Source organism: Bolinopsis microptera, chromosome 12, assembly GCF_026151205.1.
Source record: "Bolinopsis microptera isolate Bmic1 chromosome 12, MBARI_Bmic_1.0, whole genome shotgun sequence".
Classification (NCBI taxonomy): Eukaryota; Metazoa; Ctenophora; class Tentaculata; order Lobata; family Bolinopsidae; genus Bolinopsis; species Bolinopsis microptera.
In genome coordinates this window covers 3,656,110-3,683,593 of record NC_087083.1, presented here as the reverse complement: position 1 = coordinate 3,683,593, position 27,484 = coordinate 3,656,110, and the positions used below count along the sequence as shown (strand labels likewise).

Here is a 27,484-nt window from a genome sequence, read left to right as displayed (position 1 = left end):
CTGAAAAAATAATAGTTTATAAATTATTTACTTATCACAGTGCAGTAAAGCACCGAGCTAAACAATAAACCTGTATTATTGTAGACCGTTAGTTTGCACTAACTGTATGTGCATTGTGGGGGTCCGGACTCTACGACGTAAGACTCTACGGCGTAAGACTCTACGGTGTAAGACTCTACGGTGTAAGACTCTACGGTGTAAGACTCTAGGGCGTGAGACTCTACGGTGTAAGACTCTTGGGCGGGTTAGGGTTAGAGTCTTACACCGTACAGTCCCGGACCCGCATTGTGTACTGTAAGTATACTGTAAGTGAAGTGAAAGTAACTTAGAATACTACTAACCCATTCCTCGTTGAAGTGTTTGGCACCTTGTGGGCACACACAGTTCCTGCCTAGTGTCCGCTCGTCCCCATCATCAAACACTGAAATACAATCACATGTCAAGTTAGGACTCAATCAAACTCTGGTTATCTCTTCTGATGTATCATGGTTTCCCATGTTGGCCCCATTGCTTCAGAGGCCACAAACCTTGCTGCCACAAACCTTGCTGCCTAGCTATTCTAAGTAAGGTTCTACGATGAAGAATCATGATTAGGCAATGTCACTGAAAATTGCCACGACCATCTTTTTTTTAACCGCCACAATTCACGCAACATTAGTGATTGGATTGTCTTAAATTTATCATCTGATACCAAATCTATCCTGGTTACAGCTTATTTGACTGGTTTGAAAGTTAATAGAAAGATTAGATTAGTGTGTGTTGTATATTTATATACAAGTACATTGTTTATTTTTATATACAAGTACATTGTTTATTTTTGTTTTAATACTTTCAACACTACTATATAACAAATAATTTAGGCATGTACGATGGCATGACGGGCTAGGAAGTACAGCCGATCTCCTGGTATGCGGGTACGCTGGGGTTCCTGAAGTTCACCCTTGAGTTAGGCTCCTCTCGCCCAGTGCTTGCACTGGGCAGCAACACCCTCAAACACGCTGTAAGTTGATCTTCTACTTTGATTTTACCCATAATTTTGCTTTCAATGATAACATTTGATGTTAGTCACACATTTACAACTCTGATATTGCCCCTCTTATCATTATTCTAGCTAAAGTTTCACTGGCAAAATTTACTTACGCTTGGCAAAATTTACCTAGAACCACTTGTACCATTACCCATTTTCTCTTGCCCTTTCTCCTTCAGGTAGTGTTCAGTGTTGTGTGTGGTTGCCTACTCTGGGGTGTTATGGATGGTTCCCCGGCAAACTTTGCTGCCAGACTCGACAATCTCTGATAATAATGATAAACCTTGAAGAGATTTTCGACTATGTTAAAGCTGCTTCAATTGAGGATCTGCAAAATATCCTCAACTGTGTCCAGAACGAGCTCCCTAAGCGTGAGGGAAAGGTGGACAACTTTGTTTTGCACCTAGAGGACTTCTGTGGTGATGATGTCCTCCTTGATGCAGTATGGGTGGAGTGTGGGTCCTTGAAGATGAACCCTGGGGGGAGAAACAAGGCTCAAACCGCTTGGTTATGCTCGCAGGATCAGGCTTATACGTACCCGGACACAAACCCAGTACACTCACCACAGGATATCAGTAGTTTCCCTAACATCAAAAGGCTGCTGAGTCTCGTTAACTCAAGCACAGAGATAACTGGACCTTTGGACTCCTGTCTGGTGATTAAGTATAATAACAACCAGGCCAGCACCTCGTTACACCGTGACGACGAGACACTCATCGATCAGGAGAAATCGATATGCTCTTTCTCCCTGGGGTGTGAACGGACACTTGAGTTTTACGAGGGTACAAAGAAGAATCCTAAATGTGCCAAAGCAATAAGGATGAAGAACAACAGCCTTGTCGTAATGAGGCCTGGGACACAGCAGAATCTGAAGCATCAGGTGCGTGCAGAGCTGGCTACTGGTACGGAGGGGGATGGTCAAGACCAAGTGCGATACTCCCTGTCTTTTCGCGCAATCGTGAAAACTGGTAGCCAGGCCAGCTCTGAAACCAACAGTGCCAGTGAGACTAGTACACCTGCTTGTGGCATTAAAGTCAAAGAACCTGTGCAGAAAGTCACGTTGGTTGCTGGAGACTCTTTTGCTCAGAGATTGGACTCGGACAAGCTGGGAAAAGGGAAAGTCAAAGTCGAGAATGTTGCACAAGGTGGAGCAAAGATGGACAAGGTCCAGAAGCAGCTTGAGGACTATTCTGCTGCACATCCTGATGTTCAGGTTGATAAACTTTTAATTAGTGTTGGTACGAACGATATTAGACGGGTAGAGGATGTAGGCATAGTTAGAGGGCCTCTGAAGCAACTCTTTAGTAAGATATGCCAATTATTTCCTAATTGCAAGGTTTATGTTCAATCTTTATTGCCATTACCCTTAACGTCTGATGATGATAGATTAACTAACAAGAGGATAATAGACTTTAATAGGATTTTATATAATGAATGTGTATTCAGGAGGTTCTTCTTTATGGATGTCTTTTATCCCTTCACTAAATTCAAGAGAACTTATAAGGAACCCGTTAGGAGATTTGACCCGTTATTTGAGAGCAATGGTATTCACCCCAATCCTCAGAAAGGAATGGGGGTGTTGGCTAGGTCTTATATTCGTGCCATACACAGTAGATATTTTAATCCCTTTGTATATCAATAGTTTAACCTGAGCTGTATTATGGACCTTGTATAGCTAGTTATATGCAGATGTAGTCTGGCAAGTATACTTACCTGTAAATTACCATGATCGATTTAGTAACATATAGATTTAGAGTTGGAGTGTTTAGTGGAAATTCTTTCGCAAGAGCCATTAAACATCAGAACCGTAGACGTGGTACAGGTAGTATCTTTGACATTTTAGACAGCTGCATTGATCCTAGCTTCTTTTTATATATATTCTATGTTTTATTCATATGCCATTTCTCACTCATCATCATCACTAGTGCGGGGGTTAGTGGGTTGGCTTTTTCTAGAGTCACATATGATTGCCGAGCCTTTGTACCAACATATCCAGTGCCTAACCTGTGCCGATATTTTACTGTATATTTCCTTCTACACTTAGCAAATATGTATTATTTCCGGAATGATTATAGTTTCGATGGCCTTTACAATTTCTGCCATGTTACAATTTATAGGAATTTAAACTTTTTATCTACTGGTAGAGCTGGCATTGCACTAACTGGATGCATAATTTGGTTGTTCTTGTTGAATGGTATTTTGATAGTTTTTGTAAACCCTGGAATCGTAAACCCAGGTCCCCCTCCTATAGATATTAGGTTGGGGAATAGTAAGGTATTGAATGTTTACTTTCAGAATGTTCAAGGCCTTATTCCCTTCGGTGAGCTTAATAATGCCCACCCAATGCTTGATAACACCAAATGTCTTGAGCTTTCAACTTATTTTAATGAGGCAAATATAGATATTGCAATACTTAACGAAACTTGGTTTAAAAACTCCATAGCTGATAGCGAATTCCTGCACCCTGATAAATATAAGATATTTCGCTCTGACAGATCTAAGAAAACTCATCCACCTGATCCCTCTAATCCGACCAGGTTTAGGAGAAATGGTGGCGGGGTCATGATTGCTGTGAGAGCAGACCTTCAATTATCTTCGAAAGAAATCCGACTTAAAGAGGGGGCAGAGATTCTTGCTGTGGAGTTTACAACATCAACGGGCATTAAATTTGTTATCTGTACATGTTATCGTGTTGGTACACTGGGCTTTGCAAATCATGAAAAAATTCTTGGATCTCTGAAAACTCTTCTTCGGAGAAGAGGGCTAAGCAAAGTATTTATCCTGGGAGATTTCAACCTGACTGGAGTCTCCTGGTCTACCTTGGCCGGCTCCTGTCCTATTGAGCAGATTTTTGTTGAATCTTTTGTAGACCTTGGCCTTCGGCAATGTGTACTTACACCCACACATTGCAAAGGCAAAATACTGGACCTTTTGCTCACAAACTCTGAGTCTAATATCAGTGACCTAATGGTAGGTGAGCGAGATAGCGTCTGTAAGTCTGATCATTTTCCAATCAACTTTAAGATCAACATTAAGGTAAATAGGAAGAAGCCGGTTAAGCGTATGTGCTATAACTATAAAAACGTGAACTGGGAGAGGCTAAACCATGAACTCCGGCACACAGACTGGAATGTATTGCTTAATGGCACAGAACCTGAAATTGGGTGGAAAAAATTTAAAGAAAAACTTTTTAATATCACTGACAAATTCATCAAGAAATGCTCAGTTAAGACAGATGGACAAGATCCATGGTTTGACTCAGAGTGCTATGATGCATGGCGCAAGAAAATAAGACTGCATAAAGATAGACATAAAAGCGATAGAGCCCAAATAGCATTCTCCCTTGCCAGGAAAAACTTCAAAAATGTGGTTGCTCAAAAAATGCGAGAAACATTAAATGAATCAGATGATAGCGCTCTTGTAACAAAAAAATTCTGGTCATATGTAAAATCAAAAACAGCTAGTCAAAGAATTCCTGAGTTTGTAAGCTACAAAGGCATTGTCCGCAACTGCCCAGAGGACCAGGCCAACTTATTTAATGGCTTTTTCTTTGAGCAGTTCTCTGAAGCATCATTATACGACATAGATATTGATTATTCAAACGATTGGCGCTTTGATATTGCATTTGACCACCAAAGGGTTCGAAAAATCCTTTCCAATATTAACCCTAACAAAGCTTATGGGCCTGACGGTATTCATGGGAAACTTTTGAAAAACTGTGCTGTTGGGCTTGCATACCCATTATCACTATTATTTCATTCATGTTACAACATTGGGACATTACCTAGGGAGTGGAAACTGGGACACGTTGTACCCATATATAAAAAAGGTGATAAACACGAGGTTTCAAATTATAGGCCAATATCCCTTACATGCTTAATAACCAAAGTTCTTGAACGCATAATTAAAGATGAGTTACTTGCACTTACTAACGGCATGATCAACGATAAACAACACGGTTTTCGAGCTGAAAGATCATGTGCAACTAATCTTGTAGGTCTATGTGACAGCCTAGCTCTCTCACTGAATGAAAATATGAGAACAGATGTAGTCTACTTTGATTTTGCCAAAGCTTTCGACTCAGTTAACCATGATCTTATATTATTTAAGCTAAAGAGCAAATTTGGTATTGATGGGAGGCTACTGAAATTCATCACTGATTATCTAAGAGACAGGCAACAACAGGTCTTGATAAGTGGTAAGTTTTCTTCCATGAGAAACGCCCAATCTGGTGTACCACAAGGGTCAATTTTGGGACCTTTGTTGTTCATTATGTTCATTGATGATATATCAGTGGGGATTTCACCTGGCACACAACTGTCACTGTATGCCGATGATACTAAAATTTGGCGTGAGATTGTTTCGGAGTCTGATATCCTGCGACTGCAGAAGGACATTGATTATCTCCATGACTGGTCACTTTCTAATAAAATGAGATTTCATCCCGACAAATGTAAGGTCCTCACCGTCGCAGGAAGGATATCCGAAACAGTTTCCCTCCTTAGTGTCCTACCACTCTTTAACTTTGTATACTCCATGGGAAGAATCGCACTTGACTATGTCGATCATGAAAAGGATTTGGGTGTTTTTGTGACCAAGAATCTCGACTGGCAAGACCAGTGCTCTAAAGTCCTCTCAAAGGCCAACCAAAAATTAGGCATGGCAAGGAGAAATTGCTATTTTGTTCAAGATGTAAATCGTCGTAGAGTACTGTATCTCACTTTAATGAGAAGTCAATTTGAGCATTGCTCAGTTATATGGAGACCGGTCACAAAATCCCAGATAAGCAAGCTGGAGGGCCTCCAAAAGCGTGCTATTAAGTGGATTCTTCGCGAGGAGTATATGAGTTATCCACCATCCACATACATTCAGAAATGCAGACAGCTTAAGATTATGCCCATAGAAGACCGCTTCGACTTTCTTGACCTTATTTTCTTCTTTAAAATTGTGAAGCAACATATTCCTGTCACTTTACCCTCATATTTGCAACCATATCAAGGCCACTCAAGGTTAAGAAATAGCCACATGGACCCCTTATGTTTTGTAAGCTCGATCTTACCACGAGCAAGCTCTAACGCTTTTGCTAAGAACTTTTACTTTAGGACCCATTCCAAATGGAATCATATTCCTCTAGATATACGTGAGATAGAGACTATTTCTGAGTTCAAAAGCAAATTGACCTCCTACATGTGGGATAAAATTATGCCGGAGGACTTTGATTATGATCTAGATTTTTCCCTCGAGACAGAGATGTGAAGCAGTTTACCTAAAGCTAACAATATGTTCATAAGGAGCTTAAATCCCTGTTGTCTGTATTTCTCATTTCTCATTTTAGTGCATGTCATCACATCATGTATTTCACTTTATTATATGATTTGATTGCTTTTGATATTTTTGTGTGTTTCTATTTGAAATTCTATTTAAAATTTAAGATTTTCGTGGGCCCATACTTGTGCAGGAGGTGCATTTTGCTCTCAACATCTGTGTTTTGGTGACCCTCAGGTCCTTTGATTACATACATTTTGTCCTAGAAAATCTGATTTTATCGGAGTCTTATACTTTTGAGAAAATTTAATGTTGTTCATTCATTGTGTAAATTTGTATGTAATTGATCGATTTGAAAGATTTCAATAAAAAAAAATGTACGTCCCAGATATATTGGTAGATTTGCGTTTAGCGTTTAAAGGACATTGAAACGTATGATAACCTAATGTTATCTCTTGAAGGACCGGAAACAGTGGGCACTATATCCTAAAAGAAGATTGAAGTTAAAGATAAATAAGACTCCTCATTAGCTATATTAAACGATAAAGGGAATAACAAAGTCGCATCTTTGCCGGATACTGTACTGCTGTCTATAATCGAATTATTTGTTGTCACATGTGACCTATTTCGAGTCAGAGAAGCGCGCAATTGTGCGCGCAGCCTACTGCGCTTAATGCTAACATTGCTTTCTTGGATACTAAATTAGCCAAAATTGAGAGTACGTTTTGTTAGCATTTTGGTCTATTTTGGATCATAGAGTAATTTATAAAATTTGGTGGGAATAAATCTATTGTATCTGCAGCTTCCTAAAAGGTCTACAAAGGTACCCTCAGCCAACTGAAGGGTTGGACATGAATATAAATAGATTAAGTCTCTCCAAACACATCGCAGAAGTATATTGATTTGTATTGAAGTTTTACAAGGAAGTTTTTATTCGAAAAAGTTTTCCCGTTAACGGGACTCTAACGGTGTTTGAAGAATACTACAAGGTATATCAGTGGATCCTAATGTTGGATTAGTTATATCTCAAACGAGTTGTGGTAGCTGAGGAAGTATCATATCGGTTGAATGGTAACGGGCAGTAGCACAAGCTAACTTCTTAATGACAACCTCTGTACAGTTTACATTGATACAGGTAATATACAGGTATGTCTCAAAACTCTGACGATATACAATTATAAACAAGAATGGATGGAATGTGAAGTGTAAGATAAAATATTGACATACCCCCCCCCCCCCCCCCCCCCCCCCCCCCCCCAACCCCCCCCCCCCCCCCACTATAGGTGTTGTAACCGAGGAACAAGATTGCTGTTTGGTTTAAAGAGAAGATTGTAAAATGTTTCCCTTGCCTTCTTTATTTGTTGAACGGTGATAAGTTTGAAGTTTCGTGGATAACTAGAAGCTAGATATCTTTGTGAATTTGTATATGCAACACTGATATTTCTTCCTCAATTAAGGAAAAGACAGGAACTGGTAGTGTCTAATTGGGCTGGTAATGAACTATTTCTATGGTTACCAGAATCTGTCGCGGAAATTCTTTCCGTAGCTTATGCTCTTTCCCATTAATGTAAAAGACATGGAAGATTTTGTCATAGACTCGAATAGGGGCAGTTTTGATGATGAAACCAGAATTGGCGAATATGTTCACGCTCAAAAACTACTGTATTCTCCGAAAGAATAGTTTAAACATTTTAATAGTTTACTTACATAGCACAACTATTGAAATAGTTTAATTACATAGTGCCAGGTCAAGTTCGGAGACAACCTGTACATAAAATCAGTCACTAATTACACTCATTTCACTGCCATAAACGGTAAAATTAATTATAGTTCCTCTGACAATTTAAAGTTACGTAAGACAGGTGGGTACTCAAAAAGTGCCGGTTGAGCAGGTTTGTCTGCTCAACACAGGTGGTGCAGCTCACTGACTACATGAGCTAATATAAGTGACTAGAACTAACCCTCTCGTGCTTTTTAATTGCTCCAAAGTCCTAATATTTAATATTATGGGTTATACCAATCATATTTCATAGAATAGGATCCTCAGAATCGACTCAACCGAGGTGGAGACAGCATAACATGCAGTTCAAAATCTGTTATTCTGTAGTTTAGTGACTAGAACTAACCCTCTCATGCTTTTTAATTGCTCCAAAGTCCTAATATTTAATATTATGGGTTATACCAATCATATTTCATAGAATAGGATCCTCAGAATCGGCTCAACCGAGGTGGAGACAGCATAACATGCAGTTCAAAATCTGTTATTCTGTAGTTTAGGAGCTGTTGAGTGACTGTGCCCTGTGGCATTCCATTTGCAATACCAATGATTCTAAATCATCTACCAACTCATATTACAAGGCATCCTTGCTGATAAGTACACTCAACATAGGTGGAGACTCGCCTATTTTACGTGAAATTATTAGAAACATATATGAAACTTAGTGGTCTAAGACCACTAAGTTTCATATATGTTTCTACTGGTATTGTTTAGACCTCAGAATATGCTCAGCAGCGAGCTAAAATTGAAGTTAGGAAATGATATTTGTAAAACACAATGTTTTATTTTGTAGCAGTATTTAAGTACGTGGAAATTGCTGAATTCTGAAGTTTGATTAGAGCATATGTTTCATTGTAGATTCCGTATTACGTAATTTCACAAATTCATTTCATCTCACACCCTCACTCAATTAGCATGGAAGCTGCTGATCCTAACAATCCCAATCCTCACAAGTCCTTCAAGTGCAACCTTTGTCCTAGCAAGACCTTTTCACTTAAGAAGAGCCTAGACCGACACCTCTTGACTCATGGCTTAGAAAAGAATCACACGTGTGAAACATGTTCGTACAGCACAACGAGAAAAGATCTGCTAAGAAAGCACAACAAGAGGCACAAAGTCTTGAAGAAGAGTAGACTTGGAAAGAAAAAGCCTGGCTTTTTGTACTGCAGCATCTGCCATTACCACACTTCCAGGCCTGGCAATCTAACAAGGCACATGGCTGCCAAACACTCCAAAGAGCCTCTTGTAAAGGTGATGTGCCCAGCTGTAACTTGTACAGCGATGTTTGCCAATAAGCACTCTCTTAAACGGCATGTGGACAGAGGTTCATGCACAGGTGCAGCTACTCTTGCTGACTATTACACAGCATTTCCCGACCCTGTTACTGTTTGTGATGTTGATGTAGAGGCTGTAGTTGAGGAGTCCGATGAGGAGTCAGATGAGGAGTCCGAGGAGGAGTACAACTATGATGGGGACATGCAGCTGAGCTCTAGCGACACTGATCTTCCTACGATGCTTCACCCTGTGTCAGCAAACCAGCTTCAACATGAAGGTAAAAGTAGGAAGTTGATTATCGCAATTATTTCACTGTCACAACATCTTAAAATTTGTTTCTTCACACTTTTCCTGTTTCAGTTTGTTCTGTCTGATTTTATCACATGTAGTGAACTAAAACCTGATTTTCAGAGACAGAGGTAGAGAGCACAGCTTCCACCAGCCATTCACTCACAGTAGAGGTCACAGACTCACCCACTGCTCCCCTCGATCCTCTTCTTGAAGGTTATTTGACGTTCATTCACAGTGTTTTTGATTTATAAATTTAAAAGTATTAAAAGTGGGTTTCAATACTGGAAATATTTCAGGACAAGCTATTAGTAGTGTCACTTCACTCACCAGTAATGGTCTCACTCATGATCATGATTCACCCACCACCACAGCCCTAGATGTCATCCATGATAACACAATTACCCTGACCCCACAACTATTGAAATAGTTTACTAACATAGCACAACTATTTAAATAGTTTACTACATAGCACAACTATTTAAATAGTTTACTAACATAGCACAACTATTTAAATAGTTTACTAACATAGCACAACTATTGAAATAGTTTACTAACATAGCACAACTATTTAAATAGTTTACTACATAGCACAACTATTTAAATAGTTTACTAACATAGCACAACTATTTAAATATTTTACTAACATAGCACAACTATTTAAATAGTTTACTAACATAGCACAACTATTGAAATAGTTTACTAACATAGGTGGGATGACCAGTGATGACGTCAAGCACATCGGCAGAAGCAGGGAGACACAGTTTACTCCTGCTGCAGCTTCTAACCCTCTACTCATCGTCCCTAAGTTGCTCCCTCTCTCACTCATTCTAGCCCTTGCAACATTCAATGTTCGTGGGCTGAGTAAAGAAGTAGACCAACATATATTAGGACGTGACTGTACTCAATATAAATTAGACGTTATAGCCCTTCAAGAAACTAAGATCACTCAGCCATTTGAAGCAATGTTACCCTGTGGCAATAAGTTGATTATCATTGAACAAAAGGATGCCTGTTATGCAGGTCTGGGGTTTGTGGTATCAAAGCGGCTAGTACCGTACATTGTTCAATATCATCGTGTCAGTGACCGTGTTGCGTGGATAGATTTCAGATTGCCTGTAAAGCACGGTGAACCCGTCATGTTTAGAGCCGTCAATGTGTACTGCCCCACTAACACCAAATCAGAACTCAGACCAGAAATTGTCAGGAAAGTGTACAAGCAAGTCAGTTCAGCTATTGTCATTCCTTCAAGATACGAGTTGTTTGTGATGGGAGATTTCAACGGTAGGCTGGGTAAGCTTGATGACTCAGATTATGTAAATGGTGTGTCAGATTATGTCGGCAGGCACGGTATGGGTAAAAGGAACCATAACGGTCACTACCTTCTCAACTTCATGTGTAGAAACGACTTGTTTGCTGCTAATACTGCCTTCCTTCACCGTGCGAGTCATCGGACCACTTACGAGGGTTTGGTTAATGTCAAAGATCAGTCTGGTAAAAAGCGTAAAGTGTTTACTCAGATAGATTATATTCTTTGTAAAAGAAGAAGTAAATGTCTGCTCAGAGATGCTAGGTCGCACAACGGTATGGTGTTTATTTCTGACCATAGGCTTGTAATATGTAAGATTGAATTGTCTAAACGCCCCTTGTTCTACGCTAAAGCTCCTAAACGTCCTAAAATGTTTGACACTCGCAGGCTCACATCAGACCCCGATTGTAAACGAGCGTATGAACATGACATTGCTAGTAGACTTTCTACTGTAATACCCTGATTGGGAACCAGCTTTGTTTACTGGTTAATGTTTACGCAAGAATTTATACATACAATAATATATACAATAATTATATACCTAAATCCGCTAATAAGATTTCATTAATTATTGAATACAAGCGCTGCTTAGATAAATGCAATGCCTAGCAACCAACTCTTGCACTAAAAATAAGCTTTAAAACAGTCTGAAGACTATCCAGTCCTGTATAGAAAGTTAAAAGCCTAGTAGGCACCCGCTTAGCACTAACTAAAACTTCACTCACACTGAAAAACAAGCATTATCACACATGTACTGATAAATACACTCAATTGCGACTACAGCTGAATATCTGTCCCTCCTTAATGTAAAACTTTTTGTCCGGCTCCGCTAAAGCTTTAGCTCTCATGCTGGCAATCAGCTCCTTTCGGGCTTCCCGCTGCTCCAGTGATCTGTCAGGGCTCAAAAACACAGTCTTAAACTTGGCTGATTGTCGCAATTTCCGAGCGTTTGCTAAGATTTGATGTACGATCAAGGAGCTGGTCAGGCAGACTTTCACTGGGCGAGTACAGGTAGAAGTTTTCTTCTTGCCGAGTCGCACTACTTCCACCTTCGGTTTCTGCCCTATTTCCTCTAAAACCTCGCCGATTCTTACCTCTAACTCTTCCTGCTCCTCCTCCGGCAAACCGAAAACAAGAAGATTTCGACTACGGTCCTCTTCTGCGACTACGGTCTTCACAACATTTTTTAGGGCTTCTGGGCAGATAACTGGGGCAGTTACCGTCTGTGAATTGCTGACAATTGCGCTGTAAGTCTTAATCTCCTCTTTAACTGAATCAGCGACTGAGGTTTCCACGATTTTCTTCATAGATTCCAGTTTCTCGGACTGACACTGAGAGAGCTCCTGCTGAACGCTGATGAGAGTTTCCTGGTTCTGAATCAACTTTGCCTGAAGAGTTGTGCAGCAATTTCGGTACGACTCCACAGTATCCATTAAATAGCCAATGTACTCATAAGACCGACTACAAATGCCAACAAGTTCTGGCTTATTCACTGATTTCGCAAACTTCGGATCTGCTATGTCCGTCATCTTTCCGTACGGTTTGCCAAAGTTCCGCAACTGCTCTTTGCTCCAAGAATAAATCTCATCCCACCTGTAGTTAATACTTTCCAAGTCCATCTTTTCCATGATTACAGTTAAAGTTACACAATACAAGACGAGCGACAGGCTGAGCGGTGTCGTGATAAGCCTTGCGATAAGAGAGCAACAAATCAGCAGCAAATGTGAATGTGCTATTACTGAACCCTCAGGTGATCCCAACAAGGACTTTGCAGTAGTACTGGGTGAAGTTCATAAGTCAGCTGCTGAGACCCTAGGTTACAGGAAGGCTAATAATAAGTGCTTCTTCTCTAATGACCCTACTGTTGTTGCCCTAGTCGCAGAACGACACAATATACGCCTTGCCCTGGCAAGCACCAACAAGCCCTGTGATAGCTCTGTACTGCGAGGACGGAGAAATAAGCTCGGTAAAGACATCAAAAAGAGACTGAAGGAGCTAGAGTGTGCTAAGGCTGACCAGTTAGCTGAAGAAATTTCATCAACTGACGACACGCATCAAATGTTCGAAGCTGTGAGATCCTTAGCTAAGACCAAAGAGACAAAGCTTATAGTTGTCCACAATAAGGATGGGTACCCTATTGGTACAGACCTTGCTAAAGCTGAAGTACTCCGTGATTGGTACGAAGAACAGCTGACTGGAGATGAACCTGCCCTCGATCCGTTCTCCCCTCGACTGCCCTATCACAGAATATGAGGTAAAAACCGCTGCTAAACGCCTCAAGAACGGCAAAGCCAACGGACCTGACAATACCCCCAATGAGCTCCTCAAGTATGGTGGGAGAGCGCTATGTGTCCATTACGCCAAAATCATTAACACCTGCTTTAAAGAGAACCTGTTCCTTGACGCTGTCGGAGAATGTTTCATCACCCCTCTTCAAAAGCCTGGCAAGACTCCTGGTGAACTGAAAAGCCTCAGACCCTTGACATTATGTAACTGTGCTCGTAAGCTGCTATCCCTCATTACACCCAGGAGAATTGAAGCAAAGGTAGACGCTTACACAGGTCCATGGCAAGCTGCCTACAAGCAGAAGAGAAGCTGTGGAGACCTGGTATGGTGTCACCGTATGTTGATCAGCATCGTAAAAGAAAGAGAGTGGTCTTTCCATAAGATGGGCCTAGACATGTCCAGTGCCTTCGATACGATCAGTAGGCAGACTGTGCTCAACCTCCTAGAGGACGCAGGGTGCACAAGAGATGAGATCAGACTAGTGAGATTCCTCCTGAGCAACACCAAGATCAAGGTGCGAGTCAACAACGCTACCTCCCTTGAATTCATCAGCACCAATGGAGGACCCCAAGGTGATAGTGTTTCAGGCCTCTGTTTCACAATCACTCTAGCTGGTGCCTGCTACCACCTGCGTGCCGTGACGCTGCGCCCAACCCCTCCTATAAGCCCTAGTGGCATGCCTGAAGAAGATGCCTACTCTGATGACATCGACTATCTTGGTGAAGACAAAGATGCTCTAGAAGCCCTCCTCCCTATCGCTACTAAGGTGTTCAAAGAGTGGAATCTGAATATTAATGAATCAAAGACAGAGTTTGTACACGTCTACATAGCTGGGAAAGATGAGGTCATGGATGATGGTAAACCCCTTAGAATGAATGAAGAATGGTGCGGTAGCAAGTTATTGGGTTCTCTGCTAGAAAGTAGGAAAGATGTCACCAGAAGAATCATGTTAGCCAATGTAGCATTCCAGAACTTCAAGAAGGTCTGGTGCCAGAGTAAGATCCCCCTACAGAAGAAGCTGAAGGTCTATGAGGCCCAAGTAGTATCTATCCTCATGTATAACTCTAGTTGCTGGGGAATGCCTAAATCGTACTGGGACAAACTAGATGCATGTCACCGTAACCACCTCAGAAAGATCATGAATGTCAGCTGGCCACGCAGTATGATGTCCAAAGATACCCTCTACAAACAGAGTAACTCTACTTATGTCTGAGCGTGCTGAGTTATCTAGGTGGAAGATGCTAGGACACATACTGAGGAGCGATGAAAGATCACCAGCTCAAGCTGCGCTGTGTTTTACTGTCGAGATGTGCAGTGAAGCTGGTAGACTCGGGGCTCACAGACGTAACCTCCTACACCACCTGAAGGTTGACCTCTGGAAGCGTTTCATCTTGCTTAAGTCGTATGATGATATTCTTCATTTGAGAGAACTTGCTAGTGACCGTGGTTATTGGAGTAAATTGTTCGACTTTATACTTGAGTACAAGTCAATTTGACTTTTGGGACATATAATCTTACAAAGGATCACATTTCGGTTCTAAATTATTTTAGGATTGTTGACATTTGTAAGATTGACATGTTTGATAATAAGCACAACTATTTAAATAGTTTACTAACATAGCACAATTATTGAAATAGTTTACTAACATAGCAAAAAAGGCTTCAGCTGCAGCAAAATCATCAAATGAAAACACCTTTCTGGTGGGACTGGGGTCTGTCAAAATTAGGAAAACAGAAATTTCTAGAATCCCTACATGATAGGCTCCTGGCATACACAGCGGAAATCTAAAATAATAAACTAAAATAATTTACAAGCAAGCCTATTATATCTGAAGATGGGAGAAAAGTCCTTCGTAGAAAACTACAAAAGGCCATTCTCGAAGAAGGACAAACCAATTACATTGATTGAACGGAACTATGGATAGTACAGATAATTTATATCCCCAACAATCGTACCCGCAATACCACAGTTATCACAAAATAAATAATAGATAAATAAACTTTAATTTAACATTTCTAAAACGGTATTCTCAATTTTTCTTTCGATAACGTTTCGATAACGTTTCGATAACGTTAACGACACAGATAAACTAGAAGTTTTGTGAAATTTCATGAAAAATGTAATTAAGTAAAGATTATGGCAAGTTAGTTTATAGCTTAAATGCGTATTATTATACACAACTTAAAAATGTGCACTTAAGTCTAACATTTCTTGGATAAGTTTCAACATTCTTGTAAGTGATATCATATATTGGTCCTTATTAAACAGGTCGGCAAAATTTCTCAATTAATGACGTCCCCTAATTAAACAGGTACAGGTCGGCACAATTTCTCAATTAATGACGTCCCCTAAATGGTGTAGCACCTAAATGGTGTAGCACCTAAATGGTGTAGCACCTAAATGGTGTAGCGCCTAAATGGTGTAGCACCTAAATGGTGTAGCACCTAAATGGTGTAGCACCTAAATGGTATAGCACCTAAATGGTTTAGCACCTAAATGGTGTAGCACCTAAATGGTATAGCACCTAAAGGGTATAGCACCTAAAGGGTATTATAGCACCTAAATGGTATAGCACCTAAATGGTATAGCACCTAAATGGTATAGCACCTAAATGGTATAGCACCTAAATGGTATAGCACATAAATGGTATAGCACCTAAATGGTATAGCACCTAAATGGTATAGCACCTAAATGGTATAGCACATAAATGGTATAGCACCTAAATGGTATAGCATCTAAATGGTATAGCACCTAAATGGTATAGCACCTAAATGGTGTAGCACCTAAATGGTGTAGCACCTAAATGGTGTAGCACATAAATGGTATAGCACCTAAATGGTATAGCACCTAAATGGTATAGCACCTAAATGGTATAGCACCTAAATGGTATAGCACCTAAATGGTATAGCACCTAAATGGTATAGCACCTATATGGTATAGGCCCAGGTCAAGATCCTTAAATATCTAGCCATCTCCAAGCCGACCAATCACACAAGATTGCCCAGTTTGATGTATCAAACTTTTGTTTTTATTAGTACCATACGACCAATAATTGGTCGTTCACACGCAAATAATAGCCTATACCGTATAGGCTATAGCACCTAAATGATCGGGAGATAGATAAATGGTATAGCACCTAAATGGTATAACACCTAAATAGTACAGCACCTTAATGGTATAGCACCTAAATGATGATCGGGAGATAGTGGGTTCAATTCCCACTCTCAGCACATCTCACCTTGACTTTTCACGAAACGTACTACCTTACTGACATGTAGCTTACTGACATGATTCAGTGAGCTACATGATTTGTTGGTGAACTGTTATAAGCGTTTTCTAGTCGGTATTGATTATAGTGCAAGATGCACACAATGTATACTATACATTGCATTGTACACTGTACTGCCGTGCTATTAAAGTATATCCGGTTCTAAGAATACACACAGCACAAACAAACACGTCATTATTGCAACGAATAATTGTAATGTAAGTGTCACTTTAAATAATTAACGTTATTATTTTCATGTTACTTAAAATAATAAACTTAATTATGATAATAAGTAATGTTACTTTACATGATAAACGTTATTATTTCAAAGCAACTTTGAATAATAAAGTAAACATCGTGTGTTACTATAATTAACACTATAATTAATAAATGTAATTATTATATCGTTACTTTGAACTAGTAGTGTTGACTGTGTGTTTACTTGTATTTACACTAAGTAAACTAGTGACTTACCGACAGTATAAGTGCTTGCATCAGTAATCTTGAGAACTGTTGCTGGAGACCACACATTATCTTTCTTCGCTTCCACTGTGCTTTGCATCTGACACACATCATTAGCTATTAAAACAAATCCCCCAAATGTTGTGAATGTCACGTTTCTTATCGGTATTTTGATATTTTTGGAACATGTACATATTACATGAGCAAAACTTGTAAGAATTGTAACGTATTGTTATAGATAACACATGTAAGAATTGTAACGTATTGTTATAGATAACACGTGTATCCCTTACCTTGACTACACCTCTAATGTTGTCTTGAGTTACGGTTGCTGACCCCGTTAACGGCTTGTTCCATGAAATCTGGAAAGTAACATTTTACATATTTTACATATCAGATACGTATCATGTATGTTATACAGCTCACTATCTGCTCATGCTAATAACATAATAGCAATAACAGCAGGTCACATGACACATAACATCAGGTCGTCACTAGGCTATCAATTATCGGAGTGGATAGCCTAGTCATCACTATTTCCCACTTCTTGGAATATCTCTCTCCTCAATTTAAGTATGAGACAAGAAAAAAAAGAAAAGTTGATTAGTTAGAAATAAAATAAAACTATTTACCCGTATTTTGATAAGTTTTTTGACATGTTTAATTGTGGCCTCGCAGAAAGCCCCACGGTATTTAGCACTGACTTCCGTCCCAACTTCTAACACATCCTGCAAATACGTGTATAGTAACCATAGTAACATAGCAAATATGTGTATAGTAACCATAGTAACATAGCAAATATGTGTATAGTAACTATAGTAACATAGCAAATATGTGTATAGTAACTATAGTAACATAGCAAATATGTGTATAGTAACCATAGTAACATAGCAAATAGGTGTATAGTAACCATAGTAAAGGTGTTAATAAATATGTGGTGTTATTTATTTCAAACGCAAATATCTGGAGAAGGATTCGATGTTATACAATAAATAAGGGGTATATAAGTTATATAACACTAGCAGGAACCCGTATAATATAACCCTAAACGGTGTCAAGACTCAAAATACTAAAATAATTATTACCTATTTAATTGGCGTTTTTGACACCACTTGGGGGTCCAAATTTTCGGCTCTAAAATCATTATTCCTTGGCCAATTTTTTATTTTTTCATGCTGATCTGAAGGCCATTAAAGCATTTGACCCAGCCAAAAAAGTTCCAGTTGTATATCTTTTACGGTTTATGCGGAAAGTCGCGTTAAAGTTGATGCCGTGGTGTCAGTAAAATGGCACAGATATATATATATATATATATATATCGTCTCGCTTTATATATAGTAAGATAGCAATTAAGTTCAAGATATGAAATTGCTAAGTAGATTTATAAGTAGACTCACCGACATATATTAACTAGCTAGCAGCCACCCGACCAACATATACCAAGATTAGGTGTGGATTGCTTGCGGAGTAGTCGGATAGATAAAGTACAGTCTGAATTGCGGGCTGGAGCGACCAGCCAGGGACAGGGTTTGTATTCACACCGCGAAGTTCATTCTTTAGCACAACATTGCACTGCTATATAATATAATATCATTGGTACTGGGTGTTAGTTGTTACAACTTTAATATTAAATGATGGAGTAGTTTGCTGTTTATTAGTCTCGTGATTGAAATACTGAAACAACTTCCTGTTTCATTCGTCCATGTCTCTTCCAACCGGATATTATCCAACTATCAACTTTAATATTGGCACGGGTTGTGCATAAATGATATAATTACCAATTTCCATTCATACAGAATGAAATATTCTCCGAACTGATGATCTTAAATAGTTCTAGGAGTAATGACTAATAGCATAATGTTTGATAACATTATAATATCAACTTTATTTTCGAAATCTGATTACTAATACCAAAAGTATTAGTTGATAAAATTCACAAATCAATTAATTAATATAACAACCTTAATTGATTGGCTGACCCTGTATAAAAAATAATATAAAAAGACAAAAAAAATTAACTATCAAAATTAAAGCAAAAGTTATATCTTTAAAAATCTAAAATCCAACTGGTTTGAACGAACAGCTTATTAGTCATAAACAGTACAATAAACATTAAAGAGTTTGCAGTAAAAGTACCCAACATTAGGGATCCCCAGTAGAGACACTGCCAAAATGTTGCCCAAAGTATATCCATGCACTATTTCATCCAAATTGCCAACTCGAAAAAAGAAAAGAAATAATGATTAAACCTTGTAGCTTTGTAGTACGTATGATTTTACATCTAATTAAGGAATCGTAATCTTTATGCGAGGCAAATCAGATTAATCAAACCTCATCTTTTTCTGCAGTGACTGTAATTGCTGACTGTATATTTGAGTTTTTTGCAAAATAAGTGTCTAACAGAAGAAGAAATACAAAGTAACAGGTTATGAGCAGATCCCGATCATGAGTGACGTCACCATTGTAGTCATACCAATACCCAAACACTAAGACGGCAATGTATTGCAGCACCAACCTGTACTGTAACTTGCCACTACGATAGCTCCAACCACGGACAACAAACGTTGCTGCACTCAATACACCACTGCACATTAGATAAATTTTGAAGTGTGTCTTTGAAAAATCATACTTTCCTGCTTGAACTACCTCACCTGTAAGTGTTCCGTATAGAAGCAGGGCAGATATTGCTACAGAAATTTTAACAACAGCTTGTTTGATAGTAGATTCAAAGTCAGAGGGTGTGTTGCTCAAGCTTATCATTGCAGAAGTGCTCATAATGTGACACAAGAAGCACATGAGAATGTAAATATCAACTGTACTGAGCAGCAGTACAAACAATGGAATCGACATGAACACAGAGTTAACTGTCTGCGCAACCACAGTAAACAGAGATTTTGCAGTTCTAAGACGAACAATACTTTCCACGATGTGAGTACCTAGAATCTGTCCTGAAATAAAGACTGGAATCGGTAGAACGCCAAGTGCTCTAGACCCAAAATACATAGAGACTGTTAGAAGTAAAGAGCTCATCAGACAAGTCTGCAGATCGGATAGTGTCAAGGTCATGACATGGTGCCTGTACAACACAATTATAACAAGGAGAGCAATTGACAGTTGCCAGGACAGGAAAATACTGGGGAATCTAAAATTGTGCAGAGTCAAAACAGTTTTGTTGGATATGAGGTACGCTGAAGGTACCAGTATTGCAAGAGACCTAAGAAGAGCTTTCTTCATCTTAAGGGTAGTGGGCTTTTACATCTTTAAACACACTGTGAATACTATCATTCTATCTGAAATAATAATCAATTATTTTCATTCATTATTAACCTATTTGACTAGCGCGAACAACTAAAGTTACTGCGGGTGTTGAGACTGAGACATTGTTGAACTTCCTAAGAAGTAAACACTAAACACTAATCTTTTCACAATGCAGACAGAAAAACGATTGAGAGAAAAATTAAATGATGGTCCTTGTCTTTAAACCAATAACACCAATGTTGAGGATGCAACCAAGCAGGAGATAACAAAGAAGGTAATGCAGTCAAGGATACAAGGATACAAACATGATAATATCTTATATAGAATTCATTTGTGGTTGTTATCCTTAAATAATTCACAGTAATTAAATGAAATTACAATTTAGTATAACAAAGAATTTAGTACAACAATTAGCCTAATGGTTAAAGCATCCGCCTTCAGCGCAGAAGGTTTAGGGTTCGAATCCCAGTATCACCTAGTCTAGGGAGTAGCTAAGGATCCATTAGATCTATGCCATCTCCTCGATCGACTCATCCGAATGATAGGAAACTTAATTGAGGGTTAAATGAGGGTACCTGACGAAAGTTCAAAAATTTTTCTATGATATCCCTTCAGTGCATACTGTAAACATAGTACTATCAACTATAAAAGGTTGGGTACAAGAATATAAGGATACAGGTGATTAATTAGAAACTTTTATTTTGAAACTAATTACAACACTACAAACCTATAACATTTTTTTAGGACGTAAAAGAAGGAATTAATTTAATGAAGTAAGAGGAATCCTCACCCGCCTCACGTCCAACAATGGCCTTTCTCTTGTCGCTTATATGAATGCACAATCATACAACAAGGAATTGTCAATACAATTAGCGAATAAGAATTTTAGAGAAACAAATTTAGGCTGAAAAAGTGCTCAAGCTGGATAAGGTAGGCAAATGTAAGCAGACTCGGCGGTAATAATGTAGGATTTTGTTTTACGTGCAGACAAAAGCAAACTTTGTCAGATCGACACAATTGCAACATTCAAATATAAAAAGTATTCATACAATATATACATAATTTCACAATGACCCAATATGAAATAATGCAAAAGATAATCACATCAATATGAATTGAAAATCACCCTTGGCCTTGGCCCTTGGGGGTCCAAGTTCAAATCTGGACTATCTATATTCACAAAGTTCTTTCTATCACATTCACTTTAGGTGGAAATTTAAACAACTTTAGATACAGTTAAATGGATAAATAAACGTGATGCAACAACTGACAATGCTAAAGAACTTATAATGACACTTTAGTAAGTATGAATAATTTAAATAATAATAATATGAAGAAATAATTTAAATATGCATATGTTAGCATATAAACTTGTATCACGTGGTGACCCCCACGGTCGCTTCACTATTATATATAGCTTCACTATTATATATAGAGTTTCGACGATACAGGCGGGTCATACAACGTATGACAAATATAAACATGATTCGATTGTTGAAAGTTTGACAAAAATTGCTTTTTTATTTGCGGGCAACGTGTACAGTGTAGCGATTAAAAATATAATTTGCATTAATTCTGAAGTTTAGATTTTTTAGTATATTACAATAATATGTGTGATGTGAGTACACAAGAACTAATTATTAAAATAATAAGGCTTATTTGCAGTATTATAACAAATTGATTTTTGACGGTTGTTACTCATCTAAATTTCTTCGAAGTAGCGCGCGCCGCTTTCTTCTCAAAATGTGGCCCAATGGCACGTGCTACGAATTAGCGCGCGCCGGGCCAGACCATTAACAATGGTCAAGTTGATTCACTATGTCAATCCTTGCGAGAAGATGCGCGGCACGGCCCGGTAGTGCATTGCGATTCCACATATAACAAGTAGCGAGCAATTTGATTTTAGAGTCATTATTTTTTGTTAATTGACGATGTCAATTAATCGCAGCTTGGCGCGGCACAATAGCGCATCTCGCCGATCTGCGAGAAGCCTCATTGAGTGCGCGGCGCGGCACAGTAACAAATCAAATCAAATCAAATCAAATCAAAATATAATGACACAAACATCATCACACATCATCAAAAATATATCTACTAAAGTTTTAAAAATATCTTAAATCTATTGGCCTAAACAACCAAGATAACCCAAGAAAAGTTACTGGCTGGTGGTGGTACTAGAGTTGGTTTAATTTAAACAGACGGCTCGACCTCGCGCGCGACATCAAGCATGATTTGCACGCGTGGCGCATTCCACTATTCAAACAGCTAGCACGTGACACAATTCAGCCAATCAGAGTACATAATAGGGTGTTTTGGCTGTTCTAACTCAAGACTTTTAAGAATTAAAGCAGCCGTATTGATCTTCCAAACCTACAACTTTCAAGGGCTAGAATTAGCTGTATTTTGCCGTTAAAACACAACTTGTACTGTTTTAATTCATGATTGGGCCGTTATCCAAAAGCCAATTTGACAAAAAGTGGTGCTAACGGTCTCACTTCCCAGGAAAAGTTACTGGCTGGTGGTACTAGAGTTGGTGGTACTAGAGTGGTACTATGGTGGTACTAGAGTTGGTTTAATTTAAACAGACGGCTCGACCTCGCGCGCGACATCAAGCATGATTTGCACGCGTGGCGCATTCCACTGTTCAAACAGCTAGCACGTGACACAATTCAGCCAATCAGAGTACAGGAATCCGCAAAGTTAAAGCTGTGTACTTTTATAAGGCCCAAAATAAGAATTTTCGCGATAATTCAAAATCTACATTGTTTTGAATTTTCCCCCTGGGGGGGAAACGTTATTTTTACAAGGCGAACATTTTGTTGAAAACCAGACGTTTCTATCTTTTTTATTTTCGAAGTTAGGCCCCTACCAGTAAGGGTTTCTGGGAAAATGAATCTAATTTACATACTTTCCACTACTATATAAGTTAATAAAGCGTTTCTTAGCAACATGAGGATGACACACAAGATATTCATTGTGCTTCTCTTTATTAGTCCGAAACATACCAAAAATGAATATCATTTACGGATCCGTTTAAAATAGTCTCTTTTTTGAAAGCTTCTAATCTTATTTTAAAACTTAACACAGTCCCACAATTCTTGACATCCGAGGGGAGTTTGTTCCAATATGGTCTCACCCTCTCCGGAAGAAAAGAACTGTGGACTTTCTTCATTTTACTGCTACTTTTACTGCATCTACTGTTTGATACCAAATTAAGACCAGATCTGCTCATACTGAACAAACCAGCTCCGTAATTGGCCAAACCACTTATCATTTTAAAACGCATCGCGCTACACTATTTTTGCAGCTCTACTGTTTGTTTAATTGATAAATAATATTAATGTAATTACGTTCGATCAACTACTAACTATGAAATTGAAAGCTATTGAAAATTTAATAATACATCACTGATCACAAACATTATAAACATTAAAAATTAAAATAAAAGGCGCCCGTTACATTTCCACTGAAAACACATAAAATTTGATAATATAAAATATTTGTAATTTGCTTAATGTTGCACTGAGTTATATTATGTTAGCGTGCGTCGACCAAATTAAATATGAGGAATTGATTGATATTTAACAATGAAGTTTGAAAAGAGTCGCTGCAATTGGAAATGCATGAATGCGTGCAATTCGGGAAGTGTGTTTTCGGCAAAAATATAATATGCGTCAATAGACAAAATAAAGTCTAATGATGTTGTCGCTTTGAGTGCTGCGCGCATTGTCATGCTTTGAGCGCCGCGCGCATTAGCAAAACAAAATTTTTAGTAAAACAAAATTTTTATTTACCACAAAACAATCAATACATATTTAATATTATTATACATTTACAAATAAATCTAAATTTAAATTCAGCTATATACACAATACACAGCCCGCCGCGCAGACAGCCACACATTGCTGAGAGATTCTCAGGTGCAGATGTAAGCGCCGCGCGCGCGAGGTTTGTTATCTTACAATTACATGTCACGATATATTATTAATTATCAGAGAATTTTAGAAGCAAAATAATAATTGCATATTGGGAAAATTTCGGTCGTTAACGCAGTACAGGGCGTGGACACTGCAATGCTAATAACGGAAAATTCTGAGGCACGAGTTTCATTCAGCTACCCAATTTATATGTGACATGTACTTGTATTAAATTCAGATAAATGTTAGTAACAATCGACGTCAACATTGTGCAACTGTAAACTGCAAAATGTTAACGTCGATTATCACTAAATCACATCTAGCAAGTTACTAATTCTTTGCACTATATATGTTACGTCACTATAGCATATAGCATATGTCATTCATATTGTACGTTATATAAGATAAAAATAAACATTTTATAATTGTTTCAATGTTCAACACTGCTAAAAAACAAATACCTACTTGCCCATCGATTAAGCAGTCGCCAAAACAAGGCTCAAAGTTAATTTACCTTCACACCTCGTTTTGGAGACTGAAGGATGTCAATAAATAAATAATGGATAACATTAATACTGAATATGATGGATAATCAGTAATATCAATAAAATCCACAATCACTAATCATGTTTTCGATGGGCAAGCACTCGCAACTGGATGCTGAAACAAACGGCGCAAGTCTTGCACCGTTCATGCAGCATATGTCACGAGATATCATGAGCTCCGCTAACTCTGCGATTCTAACGGATGAATTAGGCTCCCCCGACAGAAACACAGGTAACAGGGGGTTGTGGAAGGACACGAACACTGTTCGTTAACTCGTACCCCGGGTACCCCCTATATAGATCTATGTCCTGCCGGAGAGAGCCCACCACCAGTCATATCGAAAGCAGCTTTTAATTCTGCATTATAAATATCGCGTCGTCATAATAAATAATATACATTACCACTACACACTTGTCACTACACACTTTTATGCACAGTACAACTAAAATATTAACAAGAGACAGAAGAGTTTTACATCGGCTCGGCACCGCAAGGACGTTGGCTATACACATGGTTCATAAATTAGTTTGATTTGGGTACGGTTCGACCGGGAAAGTGGTCGGGATTAGTTCTCATAATGAGTGATCACTGTCGTCAGAAATATTAGAGCGGGAACTCCCCCAGGTTCCGGACGAAACGCGCACAGTATTTAGAGTATCAGCGCGCAATGCTGTGCGCGTTCCCATATTGTTTTATCATTCGGCGATCGCGTTCATTGTCATGCTTACTTCAATTCAAATTGACTGTGGATGTACCTCAAAAGAAATTGTATGTTTACAACCTACCAGGACGCGCGCCGAGTTGGAACAGATATTTTACGAGTATCACCCGTTAAAAAGAAAAAAGATTGACCCTTCGTTCCTATCTTGCTAGGTTCACCATGTTGTTTTTGTTATTTTTATTTTTCCTGTACAACAAATAAAATTCCGTACCGTTCATATGGGGTAATTGTGTAAACTAATATGTTCATTTCTATACAGACATATCTATCAGTTATTTATGTGAATCAATTGTGTTTGGCCGTGTAAAATGTAATTCTACTCTATTCTTTGTTTTAACAAATTAAACTAAATGTATTGCCCAAATGTATTGTACCTGTCCCATGAAAATGAGAAAAAGCGATGTTACAATGCAAGGGTTCTTGAAGTGGAGAAAGGAAGCTTCACACCTTTAGTGTTCTCGACTTCTGGTGGAATGGGTGGTGAAGCTGAGAGACTGGTCAAGAAGCTGGCCAGTAAGATGGAGTACCACACTGGCCAGAGGTACTCAGACGCTGTAGGATACATAAGAAAGCGCCTTCGCTTTGAAATCCTCAGAACAACAGTGATTTCTCTCCGTGGAGACAGAGGTGCGAGAAAAAACATTGTTGATATAAACAGTCTAGATCTTAACTTGTAGCCACAAGGCCAAGGGTAAAAAATTTTTGATTGTTAAGGGAATTTTTTGAATTCTTAAAGGGTTGATTTTATATAGGGTCATTGCTATATTATGTGTATATTGTTTGAATAATTTATATAAATAAAAAATAAAAAAATGTATTGCCCAACTGACAGTGGCGTAACGAAGGCCCCCGCTGACCCCCATGTGAACATGTGTATGTTAACAAATGTTGAAAAGAGAGTGAGAAGAGAAGATTTGACACGACAGGTTTGAATATTTTAATGAGAAAGATGATTTTTTAGACCTAGCTTAACTTAGAATTTCTTTCCGATAAGTTTAAATACAGTTTCTTAACGTAGAACTCGACATGAATTTGTGTATCTTAGTGATACTAGAGATCTTTTATCACCGGTATGGGACGGGAAGTTAATTTTAACACGTGTACTCTTTTCGGAATATTCTATAAAGCTGTAATACACAGCAAGATATCTCTTAAAACAGGCAGTCATTTTACACTGCAGCGAGTTTTACCGCTCTTTTTACGTGTAAAACAAGAGATATAATGCAAATGTGTCACGTGCTAACTCCTTTTATGGAATAACTAGTAACCGTATTTTCTAACAGGGTTATTAGAGATAAAATTTTCTTGCGCCAGAATATCTGGGTTTAAAGTTAAAGAAAGTAGAATTTTTTGGGGCACGAGCGTTTGCGCTGAGCCGCGCATGGATTTAAGAATGTTAATTTTAACGTGTATTTTGGATTTTGCGGGCATTTTAAAGACGTGACGGAGTGTTGGGAAAGAAAAGAAAAGAAAAGAAAAAGGGTGGAATGTCGATTATTAACCATTCTTTTATAAGCATGTAAATACAAATGTGAATAAGAAGAAGAAGACAACAACAACCGGCTAGGACCTACAACAACTACGAGAGTGTCCAACTTGAAGCCGGTAAGTGTTTGTATGTTAGTTGTTGTCTTTCCCGTATTACATTGTGATCTGTTTTACTTTACTAGATCTTGATTGTGTATACTTCCTGAGAGGATGTTACTTACAGTGTTTTAAGTGCCTTATTATCCCAGGTTGTTTTGTGTGGATGCTAGAGTAGCAGTCCAGTGAAGTTAGATATAGTTCTAGAGGGAACAGCTCTGAGAGAGCAGACAAGTGTAGCAACCTGAGTGGACCTGAGTAAGCTCTGAGAGAGCAGTCACCAGCACACCACAAGTAAGATCAAGAGGGACGGTATAGCTGAGAGAGCTATTAGTAGTAAAGAGTGGATCAAGGAACTTTCCCAACATCACAAGTTAAATTATTAGTAGATAATATTTATTGAAGTGATTTGGATATTGAAGTTTGAACACAGATCACACAGCGTGATAATCATACACACTCATATCACTGATCAACCAAGAACATCTGAGAGTTATAAC

General features: G+C 38.5%; 1 protein-coding gene across 1 annotated transcript in view; it reads right to left on the bottom strand.

Moving 5' to 3' along the window:
- The window catches only part of LOC134823977 (uncharacterized), a 33,774-nt gene extending 15,217 nt beyond the window's left edge, over positions 1-18,557 (bottom strand). The window contains exons 1-5 of the mRNA XM_063835575.1: positions 18,356-18,557; positions 17,591-17,686; positions 17,252-17,320; positions 16,971-17,058; positions 342-421 (exon numbers count right to left, since the gene is read on the bottom strand). Coding sequence (XP_063691645.1) covers positions 342-421; positions 16,971-17,058; positions 17,252-17,320; positions 17,591-17,686; positions 18,356-18,361 — 339 coding nt within the window. The 5' untranslated portion in view covers positions 18,362-18,557. The remainder of the gene's footprint in view (positions 1-341; positions 422-16,970; positions 17,059-17,251; positions 17,321-17,590; positions 17,687-18,355) is intronic.
- Between the last annotated feature and the right edge of the window lie 8,927 nt (positions 18,558-27,484).